At 42.7% G+C, this 19,361-nt stretch overlaps 1 protein-coding gene across 2 annotated transcripts in view; it reads right to left on the minus strand.

The window, feature by feature from the left end:
* The window catches only part of UBA6 (ubiquitin like modifier activating enzyme 6), a 39,174-nt gene extending 29,093 nt beyond the window's left edge, over window positions 1-10,081 (minus strand). The window contains exons 1-8 of one of the 2 annotated variants that reach the window (XM_068941126.1): window positions 9,950-10,081; window positions 8,025-8,087; window positions 6,430-6,524; window positions 5,550-5,578; window positions 4,646-4,740; window positions 3,987-4,098; window positions 2,796-2,876; window positions 2,071-2,193 (exon numbers count right to left, since the gene is read on the minus strand). In XM_068941126.1, coding sequence (XP_068797227.1) covers window positions 2,071-2,193; window positions 2,796-2,876; window positions 3,987-4,098; window positions 4,646-4,740; window positions 5,550-5,578; window positions 6,430-6,524; window positions 8,025-8,065 — 576 coding nt within the window. In that variant the 5' untranslated portion in view covers window positions 8,066-8,087; window positions 9,950-10,081. Of the gene's footprint in view, window positions 1-2,070; window positions 2,194-2,795; window positions 2,877-3,986; window positions 4,099-4,645; window positions 4,741-5,549; window positions 5,579-6,429; window positions 6,525-7,777; window positions 7,914-8,024; window positions 8,088-9,949 lie in introns of those variants that run through there. The other variant, XM_009687220.2, reaches the window with a different exon arrangement.
* Between the last annotated feature and the right edge of the window lie 9,280 nt (window positions 10,082-19,361).

Genomic DNA, 19,361 nt, shown 5'->3' on the forward strand with positions numbered 1-19,361 from the left:
TTAACAAACTGGATTGCTCTTGTCATATTCATTGTTTTTTTTCTGTAGTAGTAGCAAATTGGCCTCCTTTTTCTAACCCCAAAAAAGATTACACTTATGAAGTAATTTTCAATATATATTAAGAGAAGTGTCATGAACGGTCCTTATTATTCCATGCCTCCTTTCCATCTGATCTTTCTAAAGAGGAAACCCTAAACCCTAAACTGAGTCTTGAAAATTGCGAAGCTTATTGAGTTAGACATCCCTAAACACAGGAAAGTCATAACCTCAAGGGGATCACAGTCAAACAAGCTGATGCTTGCAGGAGTCTCACATAACATCATGTTATAGGATACCATGCCCAGTCTCCCAAGCACACATAGACCCCTCTGCATTATGAGGGCAGCTTATTTAGGAAGATCTTGTGGTGCAACCAGTGCCATAAGAGACGCAGTGGATTTGCAAGTAAGTCTGCCCTGTAGAGACACCTCTTCCTGGACTGCCAGTGCTAGAAAGATTTCTATCAAGTAGTATAAAACTTACAGATTTAAAAGTAAATTTGAATTAGAAATACAGGTCTTCCCATACACGGTTGTTGGTCCATTAAAACCAATGTATCAGCAAGCTTAGCTTTAAACAGCACAAGTGCCATAAAGAATCGGAGAAATAGCCATCTTTGGTATCAATACAAGTTTCAAGATAACAACAGAGTCATGTATTTTTTGCTGCACAGTTACGTACATCACTTTTAGTTGATCGACAGCAATGACTGTCGCTTTTTTTGCGGAGAGTTTGATTTAATTATTTTTCATTTCAATTTAGCAGGTAAAACCTTCAGGACTAGAAGTTATTTTGATTGATGCCACCCCTCTAAAGGCTATATTACCATAAACCTAAGAGATGCTTAATTCAGAAGGCTCACAGAATATTCACTGCTCTCCAGAGAGAGATATACTACAAGAAGAAAACAAGGACAACAAGGACATCACCAGGACCCTAGGTTCTCAAAAACTAAACTCAAACATCAGGTTATGAATCAGAAGGAAAAATGAGTTAAATTTTTCCTGGCCTTGGCAGGCAAGCAGCACAAGCCATGAAACAACTACATATGGTTTATGCAATTAATGGGAACAATCGAGTCTTTCATTCTCTTCTGAAGAGACCAAAGAACAGGTCATGCAAATCATTATGTCACAAGCTTTAATTCAAATCAAATCCAACTTGTTATACAATCCCTTCTAGTTTGATTATTAGTATGTCTAGACTGGAGATAAGATGAAAGATTTGCTACTGGACGAGTAAGCCTCTTGTGTCAACTTCCACATAGAGTTGAGAGACAGAGCTCAAGTTGTTTCTGCTTTATAAAACACTAATACAAGATCAAATAGAAATTCTCTCTAACATTTTACATCGGCAGTATTAGCAGTCATATCCTCTTTTTGCAGTCTTTGCTTTCATAGGTTATAACAAACTCCTAAATTTCCTCTCAAAATAGGTTCTCCATCCCCTTGATCATTCTACTCACAGAACGGCCAAGGTTGGAAGGGACCTCTGGAGATCATCTAGTCCAACCTCCCTGCTCAAGCAGGATCACCTAGAGCACATTGCACAGGATCGTGTCCAGGCGGGTTTTGAATATCTCCAGGGAAGGAGATTCCACAACCTCTCTACGCAACCTGTTCCAGATATAATAATCCTCCTCTATACCTGCACTAGTTTGTGTATATAAAAAAAGGCTACTTTCATGCCTGTTTAGGGTTTCCCTAGAAGCCTTAACCCAAACCAGAGCTGCTATGCCTTCTTCTCTCCAAATCTCCTTACTTCTTTCGCTCTCTCGCTCAAAAAAAAAAAAAAAAAAAAAAAAAGATATAAAACATAACATCGTAATGTTGAGGTTAAGTAATGAGCAGGAGGCATCACTATGCTCTATGGTGTTAGCACTTAGCCTTGACTGCTTTTTGGTGGAGGCACTAAAGGAATTTTATTTCAGACGCTTAGCAGGCTGCTAAAGCGAAACACTCTCCTTGGTTATGTAGCCAATAATAAGTAACAAGAAAGCAAAGTTGTAGCAGCTCAACCTCTATCCCTTACTTGTGTGATGTTTGAAATGAAGATTTCCTTTGGCTCCTCTCCTGTTGTATCCAGCACTTCAAATTCATCACCAAAATCACAAAACAAACGTGAACATATTCCATAGACATCTGCACTGATGAACTATAAGAGAAAGTAAAAAGCATCAGCATCCCTGACACAGCACAAGCCAAAGGAGTAACCTCTCACATTCAACTTTGTCCAGCGCTACAAGGTACACATTCCCTCTGCTGCAAACTTGTCACATGTGACCAGGCTACTGACTAAATGGTAGAGCGTTAATGAGATGCTTTGAACCTGTATTAGCATTTCATTCAGGACCACTCAAAACATGAATAGCAGCAATATGCAGTCCTGTGATTTTTATTACTCTTAAATTTGGTCTTGGCACGTTCTCTCAGATCAAAAGAAGTAGTCATGGGTTAATTGTGAAAACTATTTCTCTTCCAGAACCTTAGAAACAAACAAACAAACAAAAAACCACACATACACACGCTATGGAAGGTATCCAGATAGCATCAGACACATGCACAGAATCCAGAAACACAGCAGAAAACAGTATCACTGAAAGCAGTATACTCCCAAAACCCACGCTGCTCTCTTAAAGGGATATCTGTATAAGGCCATATACCCCACAAGTTGCTTTCTCCATTTCTGTATAAAACTTGAGGGAGGTCCAAAACGTTCACTTTTTGGATTAATCATGTGTTTCATTTTTATATTACCTTAATAGGTGGCTGCTGAGCATGACAAAAGTCATTAATCTTCTTCTGCAGCAACAGGCTTACTTCAGTCAAAATGACACACTGTCAACAAGAACACAGACAAGGTTAAGACACTGAAAGCAACCAACACCTTCAGGCTATGGAAAAAGTAGTAGCAACAGCCAGTTCCTTGGGCACCCTGAATCCCTAAGTTTCCTTTCCCCACAGGTAACAGAGAAAAAACAGTCTTGAGCCAGTTTTCCCATTACAGATTAGAACACACAAGTTACTGCTCCACTAATTCTTTAAGCAAGAAGATCAAGAGCAGGAACAGCAGACTCTCACTTATTTTTTAACCGGAGCTATGAATTCCAAAACCTGAACAGAATACTTACAAATCAGTTATGGGTAATCTCTGAGCAATTGTAGCTCTTAAATGTTAAGGTTAATGTCAGCAAGATATGCACACCTGATACCGATCAAGCGCATATGAGGAAGTCTGCACAAACTTCAAGCATCGCTGTTTGTCAGGTTGCAAACACACTATAATTTTTTGCAAGCATTACTTTAAAGATTACACTTTGTAAGCAAAAACTATCCTAAGCTCTATTACAGCTGGGGCATTCAGAAATTTGGTTAGCTTAGGTAAATAATCAGTATCCACACAGTAAAATCTCCCAGCTTGTGCTGAGCCATGCACACACATCAAATACGGCTGACTGAACAACGGAATAGCTCCTCATTCCACCATAGAGGTGCTTGTGTTTCATTAGACTCATACACAGACATACATGACACTTCCAATTATATAGCCTGCCCTCCTGCTCTCTGGAAAACAAAGCACAAAATAAACATCGAACATCCATGCAGTAGGGCTATAAAAAAAGTTACTGTGTTATCTCGGAAATAAAAACAACCATCACAAAGATTGCATAGCGATTTCATTCAGTTATTTATTGTCATAACAAATGTCAGTGCCAGGGACACAAAATCATAGTTTCAGCCTTAAAAAAAAAAAAAAAAACACAAAGAAACAAAAAGCAAAAAAAGACAATTTCACTAATCCAAGGACAAGAATGATCTGCTTTCTTTCCATCATCTCAAAATATTTGCATCTGTTTTCATTTTCTTGACTTAAATTTAAAAAAATAATAATTTTTTTTTGCTCTGAGCAAAGTACCCTACACAGTTTCTTTAAGTACAGTTACATACCTGGTATTGCTTTAGGAAAGAAAGATCTGTGGTTTCATCCAGTGGCACAGTTGATGCTGCGACATGGACATATGGATTGAGTTCTGCAATATGATGAAGTGTGGCCTCAGCCCTGAAAGAAAGTTAACTTTCGCATTTGTATCCATCTATAAATTATATTTTCAAGATAATTCCATGCCACACATGACCTACAAGAGTCCCTTTGGAAGTCTTGCAGTGATGACGACTTCAACTCGTTTAGTCGCATTTTCTTTCCTAGTGAGTCTGAGGAAAACAGCTCTGCTCAACACACAGCTGGACTCACTGATGTTCTGGTGTCACAGCTGATTTCTAGTCTTGTGTTGCTGGCTGAGGAAGCCAAAGACAGAAGTGCACCCCCTTCCCTCATTACGACACTTACATGAGGCCATTTGCTGTTTATAAGCTCCCAACCACAAGACACAAGATGCATGACTTGGACAGGGCTCCAGTCCCAACCTAGACTTCCCATGATACCTACCTGGACACCGTACCCAAAGCCAGTAACTCCAAAAGCAGGGTTTAATGAGTATCTGATGGGTGCTAACAGTTCTTGGACAGTGAACTGTTATTTTTGCCACTGATCGAACTGTTAGTCCTAGTGAAGTTCAGCCCTCCCTCACCCCAGAGACTTCACCAACCTGTTCTTTTGACTGGTAATATCATCTTCACGGATGAAGAAGTTGATCCCTAAATCCCATTTCGTACACTGCTTGGTGTCGTGAACTGTAAGAGCCTAAGAAAGTTAGGCAAAAGAATTTACTGGAAGAATCAATCATACATGGTCACAGTACCCACAAGGATGCATTAAGGTCCACGTAAAAAGCTGGAGAACTAGAACTGCAGCAGGCCTAGTTGTAGCACATATAAGCGCTAACTCCATCAATTTCTTTGCCAAGAAAGCTCTTAGTGTTTCAGAGATAAGGACATATCTGGAAGATGCATTTCATTAAGCATTTCCCCCTAGGTTGCACTGTCGTGAACATTTAAAAACTTAGGATGACTTTTGTTACACTGCAATTAGAACGCAACTTCAAGCTCTAACTGAAAGGACTCCCAAAAATTCAAACAAGTTTTTTAATTTAAAAAAATGTTTAAAAGGCTTGTGTTTACTAAAATTAATCCAGAAGGACAAAAGCAGTTATTAAATTAAAATGTTTGGCCATAAACAGGGTCTGATGGGTGAAATAACACATTTTGAGTAGTTTGGCTTTTAAATTCATACCACTCAATTTAACAGAATTTGAACAAACACATTCAATGTCTGATCAGCACTTGGCTAAAATATTATGTGTGGTATCTCAAAACACCTCTCTTCAGCATCTCAAAAGACACAAAAACTCAGATTCATATTAGCACGAGAATCAAACTGTACCTCTAGATGATCTAGATTATTAACATGTTCATTATCAAGTCCTCAAGTCTCTTGCAATCCCTCTACCGGAAGACATTTACAGAATATCAAGAAGTTTAGCTAGCTAAAAATGCTCTCACTTTCCATTCCCCTGCCCAAGAATCCCCATATAACAAAATTGTTTTACATACCTTTACCCCAGCTAGAATTATATTTTTGGCTAGAAGAAAGGAGAGGAAAAAAAAAGAGCTAGAGAGACACTGTTGCAGAATTCTTGAAAAGCTATAAGCAATAAGTTAAATGGGTGGACAATAACAACATGCCATTCCTAAGAACTTCACAGTTGAAGGGTTTGCTTTTTTCTAAATGTGGTTCAAGCATTCTATAGCACCACTGAAAGCAGAAGAATATAAGCAAGGCAATATAAAAAACTCTACAGCTGTTTATCCTACGAGTGTGACTGTAGAAATACTAAGGACAGGAAACTGCAATATCTCACAGCTGCATTCTGGCATCTGGCACCCAGTTCCGTTAAGCCAACAGAAGACGCAATACGCCAGGTAAGAACCGGCCAAGACAAGTCTTGTTCACAAAGAGCCGAGGAAATATTTAAGGGGCCCCCAATACCAGAACAATTTTGCATCTTGGCCCAAATCACATATATTCACCCTACCCGCTCCCATTTCCACCATAGTAACACTTCAGCTTATAGCTGTCCCTATATTGAAGCTGATATGGAAGCCTAAAGGAATCATTTGGATTATCCAGCCTCAGCTTTCACCCAAGATCCAAGATTTTGAGTAAAGTGATCTGGTCTATGGCAGCACACTTGCAAGTAAAATTTAAAACGCTGTTCTATTAAAAAGTTTATTAGAGAAAGTTCAGGATCTTACTGTGTTTTCCCGCATCTGCTATGTTACACATAGGCAACATAAACATATATATATATATTCATTCAGGTACTTAAGACATTCGTTATGTCTAAAGTAAACTTTAGAAGCATGCCAGGGCAGTATGTTTATATACTTAAACATTTACATATATGCTTAAGTAAACTATACCTAAACTTACCGATCTCCACACCAAGACCACCTATACCACTCAGGAACACATGGGACTGAGCCATCTTCTGCATTGCTGTGTCTCCAAGAACATATCTCTGGCGACTACATCCAAGATAAAGTCAAATCAGAACAAGATACAAATAAAGTCAAGAACATAAGAACGTAAGTCAAGAATTCCCAGTGATTTCAGGAAAGTTAACATCTTCTCAATTTTAAGTTGCTATCGCTGTCTTCCTCCATGCCAGTCAGTTTCTAATCAGTAACACCAAGTTCTAATGATGAATTTGTGTCACTAGTGACATATGCACATCTATATTTAGCAGCCCTCCATTCAACAAGTAATTGAGGAGATAACATGCATACAATTGCACTATATAGCACTTTAGGAAATAAACTTGCATCAAACTCTATATTTACTATTACCATCAAATACTAAGATAATAAATGGATTATGCTATTGAAACTAACTGTTACATTTATTTGCCAAAAAAAGAGAGAAGATTAGCTTCTGTGGGTAAAGTGACAGGTCTGCTCCTCTCTTATAATCCACATGTCTCAATTACTGTTACGGGGAAGGGACTGAAGAAATTCCCAGGAAACTGAAGCAGAACACAGTCAGGTTTCTGGAGGAATTAGAATTCAAAGGGCACAGACATCTTATGAGGATCATACCCTTAAGAGGGCCACACAGATCCAGAGAAGTTAAACTTTCTGCCCATTCCAAAAGGGCCAATTACAACCCTACTGGAAGAATCAGGAAAAAATTCAAGGACTTGCACAGCTTCTGTGGATCTGGCCCCTTTAAGTTTATCTATCATCAACCAGCCCCGCGCAATTTCTTAGAAGAGTCTCAAGAGAAGTCTCCACCATCTTGGCTAGAACAGGTACAATTCATCTGCAGATTGTTCTCTTATCCAGATCTTTTACACCAGTTTGAAGCTACTACAATTATTTATCTGACTATCAACTGTCTCAGAGGATAATGGAGACGCTGATGATGTGCATAAGGACAGAGAAGTATGGCAAAGATCAAGGAATAAATGAAAGACCTGAAGGAGGAGATAAATTACACAATGTAGAAAGGAGAGGGAAGAAAGAATGTAGCAAGAGAACATTAGGAGCAAGCAAAGAAAAGAATATCTACTCTCTCTGCTTCGACAATTTTGTCGAAGCAGAAACAGACTGAAGTCAGAAAGCAGAAGCATCAGTCCTGCTTTTCAAAAAAGCATGCATCATTGACACTTTTGAAACTTTCATCAACTCTATAATTGGGCTTTCTACTGGCCAATGCTACTTGTCAAAAAATACCTGCCAAAACATCAATAAAGGAATAGTTTTATGGGAAGATGGCTTACATCTGCAACTCAGCCAGTTCTCACAGTTAACCACAGTTTCAGGAACTTTGGGGGAAAGGTATTCATTTTCACATGCTGGACATTTCGGTTTTTCCCCTTTCAAAAGCAGGGACACAGCAGCACAAGCACTTGCACGTTTACCTAACAGGGAGCAGATACTGTTTTCAAGCTTTGGGTTTAACACTACTTAATGTAAATGTATACATTACTGAAAAGTCAAGAGCACACCTAAATCAAATATTCTTACCTATATAAAGCATCATCAATTTCCATAGAATCTGTCGCCATGATGCAATATAATTTGTTTGCACTAGAAGGATTACAAAAAGAAAGACTATGGCTATACTGGAAGCAATTTCACAGATTGTAAACCCCCCTCCCCCACTTCTACAACAGAAGAACTGCAAAAACACAAAAGCAATGTTACATAATAGTCATTTTCAACATCAAAAAACCTACAGATCAACACAGCACCGAGGTAATTAAAATGCACAGAGGCAAAAGACAAGAACCCCCAAACCCTGACGATTTCACAATACAGAGAGATGTATTAATTACCCCACTGCAGAGTCCCAAGACTTACTTCTTTTATTTGCCACAGTTGGATTTAGTAAACCTGAAACTCCATCTCATATTAAAAGCTGCAAGTTATCTAACTTGTATCTGCTTGATTGCTGCTTATTTGGAAGAGAAGACAGGGGATCTCAGAATAGCTAGGCATAGTTATTTATGCTGCAATTTTTTATATGTTAACTGAAAATACTTTAAAAATGAGTTACTATTATATCTAACTTAAGAGTCAAAATCCAGAAGCACTTCTGAAAAACCTGTGATGTATTAGTTAGTGGAAACTACTCAAAAGGTAACAAAAAACCATACTGCAAGCTCTGAATTAATGCAGCATTTAACTAAGATATCAAGTTGAGGACTTAAACAGGTTTGTAAGAGTTATCATATTTGCACTATTAAGGCCTTCAGTCAGCAAAGATCTTTTTATTGTTAAATTACCTTAGTGATAACCAAGCACAGGGATTAGGGAGAAACTCTGCCTCTGGGTAGGTTGTTCCTTAGTTACATAGCCTGGGAACTGGCCCTTCCTGGATCTGGTAGTGGCACAGGACAAGTGAAACAGACCCCGGGTCTGATCCAGCGCATCCTTTTTACAATTCTCTACAAATAGCCTTGGAAACTAACAGATTTTGAAACAAGGTTGACAACCCTTTCTCTTAAGGGAGTGAGAGTAAAGGCCCAGAAATCCTATGCAGGTTTCCCTGCTGGGATCACGGATGCGCAGATATATCCAGCAACAACTTTCAAGGTAACGCTGCTGGAGAGTTAACCCTCCCCCCCACCCCGCCATGGCTCTGGCGCACATAGCAGCGTTTCTAAAGTGCACCTCCTGCAGCCCGTAACCACTTGGACCAAATTTCAGGCCAAAAAGTTCTAGCGTCCTTCGGGTTTTTCCGTGGCAAGTTGGATACTGCCACAGCAGGGCAACAAGAGACAGTTACCTTGGAAAGGAGGCCACAGACATCACCCATTATTTCACAGGTTAGAGACCACCTGGTACAAGCAAGCAAGCAAGCATGCAGAGGTCAACACAAGACCAAGAGCCCCCTCATGGCATGCCATCACCAACCACGCCGTCATGATCACAGCCCAGAGCAACCATCCCCAATTTTCTCCTCCTCAAAGGAGGCTTAGCGGCACTGTTAGTCAAGTGGCTCGCCAACAAGATTTCCCAAACCTACTCCTGCCACACAGTCGTATTTCTCATTTGAGTTCAGCAGCCCCTTCTGAACTTGTTTCAGACAAAGGAGCGCGATACAGGCAAACAAAAAAAAAAAAAAGGAAGAAAGAAAACAAAAATTATTCTTATGTTCTCTGTTTCTGGCTCTTCACCAGCGGGCGACGACCACGGGCTTTTCCTTCCGTGCGACGAAGGATTTCAACTTTTTGGCAGCGCCGAGGCGGGCTCGCGAAGCCGGGGCCTGGCAAGGACCGGGCACCTTCTCCTCGACGGGCGAGCGGGGCTGCAGCTCCCGCTGCCGCCGGAGCACCCCCCCCCCCCGGGGCCGCCAACCGCCGCCTGCCCGTCCGCAGCGCTCAGCTGAGGTCCCGCCGCTCGCGTCAAGCCCGCCCGATCCGACCCGGCCCGCCGCTCGCCCTCACCGCGCTGCGACGAGGCCTGGGCGCTGCCGGCGGCGCCGGGGAAGAGGCAGGAAGGGGCTGGGAAGCGGCAGCCGGTGCCGCGGCACTTCCTCGCCTGCGCCGACACGAGGGGCCGGGCTAAGCGCGCCCGCCCGCCATGACGTGACGCCTCGCCTCCACCCCCTCCGCGACATGGCGGCGGCGGCGCCTGAGAGGAGCCGTCAGCGGTGAAGCTCCGCTTAAAACACGATTAACTGCGAAGTACTTAAGAGGTTTCTAGATATTACTGGAATAACTATGTAACCGTGTCACTTCCTACAGTATCCTGCCAAGAGGCTTAAGGTAAACTAAAGAGACGCAATTTGCAAAACCTGTGGCGACAGCGCTGCGGGAAGCAGGGCGCAAAATCCTCTTTAGCTTAACTCCGCTGAGCTCACAGGAGAAAAAGGATTGGTGAAGTTAACGTTTTGGCCTGCAATTAACTGTTCAGCCATTCAAGTAACCGTTGGAAAATTAAGACGTGCGTTATTCTTCCAGACAACAAAAACAACCCCTTAACCTGTGTCAATAGGAGACAGAAAAAAAACCCAAAAAACTCATGTTAGCCCGTGTCAAAAATCGCATTTTCGTCGTAGCACAAGTCTGTATTACAGTTAGGTTGGTCATCTAGAGACAACCTGGAAGCTCAAGGATTTTCACGTTTATTCAAAAATTACTCAATAGCCTTTTTAGGCAGAGGGAAGGCCCCCCGGGCCACCAGAAGAAAAAAACAGCCCCTGTGAAGTTATTCAGCAGAGAAAATGGGGATTTAATTTGGGGCCTTAAATCAGTGAGCTCTCTGGGTGGTTTCTGTTTGGTTTTGTCTAAGGCCTGCCTAACTGGGCCATGGTCTTTTGTTGGGACTTTGGAGTAGTGCAATGCTTCGAATAAAAATAAGGAACCATCACTAATATATTAGAAAAGATTTTTCTCAAAGGACGTTTGGGGAGCACCGATAAGCACTCTTTCCTTATTATGTAAGCACCATGGTTTAAAACCACCTCTCTGTGCTCAAGGGTAATCATTTTACCCAAGTGAATTTTTATTTCTGAGTCCTAATCGTCATGTACCATTTCCATCTTGCAGGACGGAGCCAGATTTAATTCTTCCTGTTGGCTTCTCCAAAAATAGCTAGACTGCTATAAATTGGGGCTAGAAAGGGAAATTTTGTTATCCCAAAGGTCTCCTACAGAGCAGCTAAGTCCATTCAGGACTTAGAAAATAGAAATAGAAGTTTGGTCATTTCCCTGTGCTGTCTGGAAGCAAATAAGCCTAAGGAGATCATCGATTGCTCTTGAAAACCAGTGTTGCTTCAAAAAAAATTTGAGCTGAGCCTTTCCTTGCTTAAGAAGAGTTTAAGTCTTTCTTGATGGTGTTAAAATAATGTATGTAGAACATGAGAGAGACATTCTACTACACAAGCAATAACGATTGAAAAATGTCATTGTGAAATAGTCACCTTTTATTTAAAAAAAATATTTGGAACTGACAAAAAAAATCTCTATTGGCATCCTATAGTACACAAGAAAAAAAGTAAGCCTTTTCTCTATCTTGATGGGGTTTTGGGGAACTTCTTGGAAAACAACATCCAAGTTTTGTCCTCTTGGTTGCATGCCTTTTAGCATCTGATACATCATTCCAGTGTTTTTTTCTTAGGTGCCTAGTACTGAGAATTTTAGGAACCTTCTGAGTGTTCCTCAGGATTTACACCCCAATCCAAAAACAGCCCCAGATTTTGAACTGAATTAGTAGCAAAGAATAAGAGTGGCTGGCCTGCACTGCGTTCATTCAAACATGGGATGGGCTTTGGCAGAATCAGGGCATAGATACTTGTCTAGACGTCAAATTAAAGATAGGATGGGAGAAAGTTTCATAGAACCACTAGAGGCCACTAGAATTCTAAAATGCTGGGCTGGTTGATGGTATAAAATGAGAAAGCAGTACAGTTCTTCAGGATGAAGACTGCAATTCTTAATTGATAATGTAACTGATATTAAGCCCAATATTTGCTTTTTGTTGCTTTTTCACATAATACCTAAAATTAGAATATACAAGAACAAAATTACTTCTGTTATTTCAATGACTCTTGCAGAGCAAGACTTACCTGATGAACAGAATTACAGAGTCCCAGTTATAAAGTGATACAAAATGAAGGATAATTTAAAGGCAGCCAAAAAAAAAGTCATCTTCAGTTTTGCCACTTGGCTAATTATTAGTTCTCTTAGTGATTTTTACCTTTAATTTTGTCTTTTCTTTCCTCAAAAATGAGCCTGTCTTTAACCTTCTTTAGGCTAAACTAACAAACCTTATTTTTAAGAACTCACCAATCAAATGTAGTATGTAAAATAAAATTGTATCATCTGCTGCATTCCATCCTTCCTTCCTGGTTATTGCATTTTTAAGATACCAGTCACTCTGATATGCAGTCATCTCACAGGAAACAAATTTTGCATAATAACAGCGAATACTTAAATGGAGAAATAGCAACATCCAATTAGTTCATGCCTAGCAGTTTAGCAGTACTTACACAAAGGTGGACCATCAGTGAAACTGTAAACATAAGCATTCTAAGGCTAGGTTGCCAAATCAAAATGGACAGATTTTGTTAACACTAGAAGCCAAAGAAACTGGCTACCAAATGCATCAGGTAATAGCAGGTATATTCAAGAGCCCTCTAGGATGATTGTACCAAATTGTGAAACAAGCAGGCTTCTATCTTATTTTCCCAGACAGCAAAATTTGAAACATCTAGAGCATTTGACTTCTTTCTTTTTCCCATTGCCTCCTCTTTTAAAAATAACCCTAAAATATATCCCTAAAATCTTAGTAAACTTAGCATAAAAAATTCCTAAGTCCATATTTGTACCATGTAAAAGGGGTCTAGGCTGCGTAGCATCCAAGAAGATGATCAGGAGATTGACAGGGTATTCTTGGAGACTGTGCAGCTCCAGGAGTCCCCGCCTGGCTGCTGCAGGGGACAGAGGTACCTGTCTGCTGACCTGACCTCTTGTCTAGAGAGGTTTGCTGCCTGCCAGGGGCTCAAAGAACACATGTCATGGAAAGACTGCCGAGGCTTGTCCATGTAGCAGACTCTTACCCTTTGCTGCTCTGCCATGTGGCACTAATGACACAAAAGGCAAATTGAAAACCATCAAACAGGACTTCAGAGCTCTGGGAATGGTGGTGAAGGGTCTGGGAGGCCAAGTCATTTTCTCCTCCATCCTGCCTGTGAGGGGGAAGGACGGGAGGAGGAGTAGATGAGTTTTCCGAGTTAACAACTGGCTGTGCTGCTGGTGTTGGCAACAGGGTTTTGGTGTCTATGAGCATGGACCCCTGCTTGAAGAGCGACAGCTGCTGGGCAAAGATGGGATCCACCTTACCAAGCGGGGCACGCACGTCTTTGCCAACAGATTGGCCAGCCTGGTAAGGAGGGCTTTAAAATAGGCAAGATGGGGGAAGGGGAGTGGTATAGTGGCAGGAGAGTCAGTAAAACACCGCTCAAGTCAGGAGGCCTCCAGCGGGTGCATACAACCAGGGGAGACAGCATGCAACGTGGCTATGGAGGATCCTCTTGCACCTCTTCTGGGAAGCCTGCGTGCTTGACTGGCTCTCTGAAATGCCTGTATACCAATGCACGCAGCATGGGGAATAAGCAGGAAGAGTTAGAGATCTGTGTGCAGTCGCAGGGCCATGATCTCATTGCGGTTGCAGAGACATGGAGGGATAGTTCACATGACTGGGATGCGGTCATGGATGGCTCTGTGCTTTTTAGGCAAGACAGGCCAGGAAGGCGAGGTGGTGGAGTTGCCCTTTATGTGAGGGAGCAACTAGAATGTATGGAGCTCTGCTTAGGGGGTGGATGGAGAGCAAGTTGCGAGCCTATGGGTAAGGCTTAAAGGGCAGGCTGACATGGGTGACACTGTTGTGGTGGGGGTTTACTACAGGCCACCTGACCAGGAGGAAGTCATCGATGAGGCCTTCTACTGACAGCTGGAAGTAGCCTCACGCTCACAGGCCCTGGTTCTCATGGGAGACTTCAACCACCCTGACATCTGCTGGGAAGCCAGCACAGCACAGCTAGGCACAAACAGTCAAAGAGGTTCCTGCAAAGCATTGATGATAATTTCTTGACTCAGGTGGTGGAGACACCAACAAGGAGAGGTGCACTGCTAGACCTTGTGCTAACAAGCAAAGAAGGTCTAGTTGGCGCTGTGAAGGTTGGGGGCAGCCTTGGCTGCAGTGACCATGAGATGGTGGAGTTCAGGATCCTGCGAGGAGGGAGCAGGGCAATGAGTAGGATGGCAACGCTGGACTTGAGGAGAGCTAACTTTGGCCTCTTCCGGGACCTACTTAGGGGAATCTCGTGGGGTAGGGCCCTAGAAGGAAGAGGGGTCCAAGCATCACTTCCTCCAGCTCAAGAGCAGTGCTTCCCCCTGAGTAAGAAGTCGAGCAAAGCGGGCAGGAGAGCTGCATGGATGAGCAAGGAACTCCTGGCCAAACTCCAGCAGAGGAAGGAAGTGTACAGAATGTGGAAAAGGGGACAGGCCACTTGGGAGGAATACAGGGACGTTGTCAGAGTGTGCAGGGATGCGACAAGGAAGGCTAAGGCCCATTTGGAATTAAATCTGGCAAGGGATGTCAAGGACAACAAGAAGGCCTTCTTCAAATACATCACTAGCAAAAGGAAGACTAGGGAAAACGTGGGCCCGCTGCTGAAAGGGGCGGGTGCCCTGGTGACAAAGGATACAGAGAAGGCAGAGTTATTGAATGCTGCCTTTGCTTCTGTCTTCACTGCTAAGGCCAGTCCTGAGGAATTCCAGACCTTGGAGGCAAGAGAGGAAGTCTGGAGAAAGGAAGACTCTCCCTTGGTGGAGGAGGATCAGGTTAGAGATCTTTTGTCCAAGCTTGACATCCATAAATCCATGGGCCCCGATGGGATGCACCCACGAGTGCTGAGGGAGCTGGCGGATGTTATTGCTAGGCCACTCTCCTCTTTGAAAGGTCCTGGAGATCAGGAGAGATGCCTGAGGACTGGAAGAAAGCCAATGTCACGCCAGTCTTCCAAAAGGGCAAGAAGGAGGAGCCAGGGAACTCCAGGCCTGTCAGCCTCCCCTCCATCCCTGGAAAGGTGATGGAACAGCTCCTCCTGGAGGTCATCACTAAGCATGTGGAGGACAAGAAGGTGATCAGGAGTAGTCAGCATGGATTCACCAAAGGGAAAGCATGCTTGACCAATCTGATAGCCTTCTCGGATGGAATGACTGGCTGGGTAGATGAGGGGAGAGCAGTGGATGTTGTCTACCTGGCCTTCAGCAAGGCTTTGGGCACTGTCTCCCATCACATCCTCCTAGGTAAGCTCAGGAAGTGTGGGCTAGATGAGTGGACAGTGAGGTGGCTTGAGAACTGGCTGGATGGTCGAGCTCAGAGGGTTGTGGTGAATGGCGCAGAGTCAAGTTGGAGGCCTGTGGCTAGTGGTGTCCCCCAGGGGTCAGTAATGGGTCCAGTCTTGTTCAATGTACTCATCGATGACCTGGAGGAAGGGACAGAGTGCACCCTCAGCAAGTTTGCTGATGAGACTAAACTGGGGGGAGAGGCTAACACACCAGAAGACTGTGCTGCCATTCAGAGGGACCTGGACAGGCTGGAGAGTTGGGCAGAGAAGAATCTCCTGAAGGTCAACAGAGGCAAGTGCAGGGTCATGCACCTAGGCAGGAATAATCCCATGCACCAGTACAGGCTGGGGGCTGACCTGCTGGCAAGCAGTTCTGCCGAGAAGGACCTGGGAGTGCTGGTGGACAACAAGTGAAGCATGAGGCAGCAATGTGTCCTTGGGGCCAAGAAGGCCAATGGTCTGCTGGGGTGCATTCGGCAGAGTGTTGCCAGCAGGTGGAGGGAGGTGATCCTGCCCCTCTACTCAGCCCTGCTGAGGCCTCACCTGGAGTGCTGTGTCCAGTTCTGGGCTCCCCAGGACAAGAGAGACATGGAGCTTCCGGATTGAGTCCAGTGAAGGGCTACAAAGAGGATGAAGGGACTGGAGCATCTCTCCTCTGAAGAAAGGCTGCAAGAGCTGGGCCTGTTCAGCCTGGAGAAGAGAAGATTGAGAGGGGTCTCATCAATGTGTACAGGTATCTGAAGTGGGGGGGTGTCAAGAGGATGAGGCCAGTCTCTTCTCCGTGGTGCCCAGCAACAGGACAAGAGGCAACGGGCAGAAACTCAACCACAGGAAGTTCCACCTAAACCTGAGAAAAAACTTCTTGACTGTGAGGGTGACAGAGCATTGGAACAGGTTGCCCAGAGAGGTTGTGGAGTCTCCTTTCCTGGAGATATTCAAAACCCACCTGGACGCGATCCTGGGAAATATGCTCTAGAGGACTCTGCTTGAGCAGGGGGGTTGGACTAGATGATCTCCAGAGGTCCCTTCCAACCTCAACCATTCTGTGATTCTGTGATTCATAACTTTCAAGATCTGCAAAAGGTACCAAGCAAGACTTCCCAAAGCCAGTGAGGGCATCAGGCATACACCTGTTTTCAGCAGTATTACAACAGCTCTGCATTCAAGCCTGCTCATGCTCAAAGTCTCTTAGCAGCTACAGCTTATGAACACTACTGTGGATTCATTCTGCTTGCAGGTTTTGAACACATCTTTGAAGCCTATATTTTCAAAAAGCACTGAAGGTGTTAGTTGCAAATCTCCTTTAAAAATCTCCTTGATAGATCTCCTTGAAAAGCCCAGCCATTAACACTTTTTTACTTTGTAGGGTTTTTTACCTGATTTCAAGGCATGATTTTTAATAGGGGGATTGCAAAGCAGGGATTTGGAGGGGATACATTTGTTTCTTTTATGCATTTAGCTAGTAAGTATATAGCTGACAAACCTCCATGTAATTTTCTGCCTAAAAACGTGTTACTTGAAAGTACTGTGACGACTACAATTCAGTTTAGCACACAGGGCGGTTCAGACTCAGTCATAAATCCACATCCACTGTACTCTTTTGATGGGTTTCCAAACATGCCACCATATGCTATGGATCGCCATGTCCTCTTGTAGCAGCAGGGCGCTGCCTGATTTGGCTTTGACTTCTCTTTTTGGCGGGACATGCAGTATAGGAGTGCTTTGCTGCCATGCTTAAAGGGCTCTAGCTTCCCTGTGGAGTGAGCCAAAGGATCTTGGCACTTAGGGCTTCACTAGTGGGTAACATCTTCCTAGAAGCCATGTTAACAATGTTCTTAAAACCTTGATCCAGATAACCAAAGGCACTGATTACCTAATCTGAATTCACTCTGACATGTGCATGAATGCATTTCCAAGAGCAAGAGCCAGCTTTCCCATGCACATGCATCCCTAACACAGGCTGCAAGTTGCCAGGTAAATATTCATTGGGTTAAATAATCACTTTTCAGCTCTTCTAATTTGTTAAGAGGAGCAGTAGATTTGGAATTTAAGTTTCTACAAGCTTTACTTACATAAGGAACCCCAGTGACTGCTTGATGTAATTCAACCAGGGCTCCTCATGTGCTTTGCACAATCAGGCTCTTATTTCTTCCGTATTTGTGCTCCAGGCTAAAAATTAGCATTGGGCAAGCCTCAAATAACTTTATTTGAATAACCAGAAGTTTGAAACATCTCTCTTGAAGCTGTAAATCTGCCTGAGAAATCTTAGGAGAACTGCTGCGTCAGCTGTATTTAACTCCTTGCAGCCGAGTGCCAGAAGCGTCATGTTGTAAGGACAGGTTTTTCCAAGGTCAGAGGCAAGAAGGTGGATTTTTGAACAAAGGTTCAGGTTCATTCTCAAATTTTTATAGCACTAGTTTTACTGATATTCACCTTAGAAAATTTTAGATAAGCAGATGGCTCACTTTGTAGAAATGTCTTTAAAGCTCAAGCCCCCGTGAAAGACAAACAGTACTTAGGATGGGGATGGACAGAAAGAGCTACCATTCTAGAACAGCTTTATAGCAAAATAAACAATATTAGTCTGTTTTGAATCAAATAAAAATCTTTGCTTGATTAATATTAAGCAAAAAAGGACAAAAAAGAAGGAACAATTGTTTGTAGATGCAAATTATGAAATATATTACCTTTATATCATTTAAATCCTTGCTAAATCTTAACATTAATAAAAGGCTTTAAACATTTTTTCTTTAATCACACAATATTCTCTTTGCTTTATTATAGCGCAGAAAACAAACAGTCTTCATAAATAAAACACTGACATGGAGTAAAGACAAAACCAGGCCAGACAGTTTGCTAAAAGTTTGTGAAAAAAAGTGCATCTGGCTGGCTCAAGACTCCCTGAGTAAGGCAGACATTCTCCCGCACGCCTCGTGGCTGTTTGGCCTCTCACAAGAAAATCTGAACTAAAGGCTGCCTTTCCCATTTTAAAAAGGGTATTATATATACATGTCACTTTCAGTGTGAGGTAGGAACCAGTTTATAGGTATTATGTTAGCTGGGCCTGGCCCCCTTATTTCCGCCCCTCCATTTCATAAGCAAAAGATAGGTTTTAAGTGAAAATCAAAGCCTTTGCTATTTGTGAAGGTTAACTTTCAGTTGCATTTCACTTTCAGTTGATTGTAAGAGCATTTGTCATGATTTTCACCTTTAAAGCATAAGAGGCACAAAAAAACTAGATGTAATTTTTTTAAAGGATGCCTTCAAAAAATGTGGGGCCTAAACACTGGAAAAAAAAAGAGTATTTCCAGGTGACCTTATCCAAATCCCACTGACATTTCTATTATATAGCTGAACGTGGCCCAGAGTAAATTCTTTGTTCAAAAATAGCAGCAACTCAAAAGTGCATACATCAAAAACTTCATCAATAAATTAAGGAAACAGATTTGCTGCATCTGCCTATCCTCCTAACTGCCCCAAGATCCTTTCCTTTTTTTAAGTGGACATGGAAAAATCAGAAAAAGATGCAAAAATTTTGAAAGCAAAACTAAACTGAACCTTCAATAATTTATTTCTGAGATAAGGCATCTTATTTTTATGAAATTCAAAAGATAAGAAACGGGTTTTCACTATGAAAAAAGACTGGAAAGGCCTAAAAATAAGACAAAACCACCTGAGGCTTAAACTTAGGCTTTTCCATCTGTAGGTAGACTTGAAATTCAGGGTGTGAGGTTTCAAAAAATGCTGCGTATCTCATTCCCGTGGATCCTGATTCCTGCAGAACTGGCACTGTAGAAAGGATGAAGAGGGGCCCCATCCTGAGTAGAAGAGGAGGCAGAATGCTTCGGAGAGATTTTCAGCTCTAGTAGCTTCAACAGCAGGGGGCTTGCAGCTTTGTTTCTGTCTCATACAGACTCCTGCGAGTTCTGCATTCACAGCCTAAGCTGTCTGGTGGCCAAAGACAGCAGAAGGAGCTACTCCTGGGATTGACATTTTGGTTAC

This window comes from Struthio camelus, chromosome 4 (genome assembly GCF_040807025.1).
Source record: "Struthio camelus isolate bStrCam1 chromosome 4, bStrCam1.hap1, whole genome shotgun sequence".
NCBI classification, from domain to species: domain Eukaryota; kingdom Metazoa; phylum Chordata; class Aves; order Struthioniformes; family Struthionidae; genus Struthio; species Struthio camelus.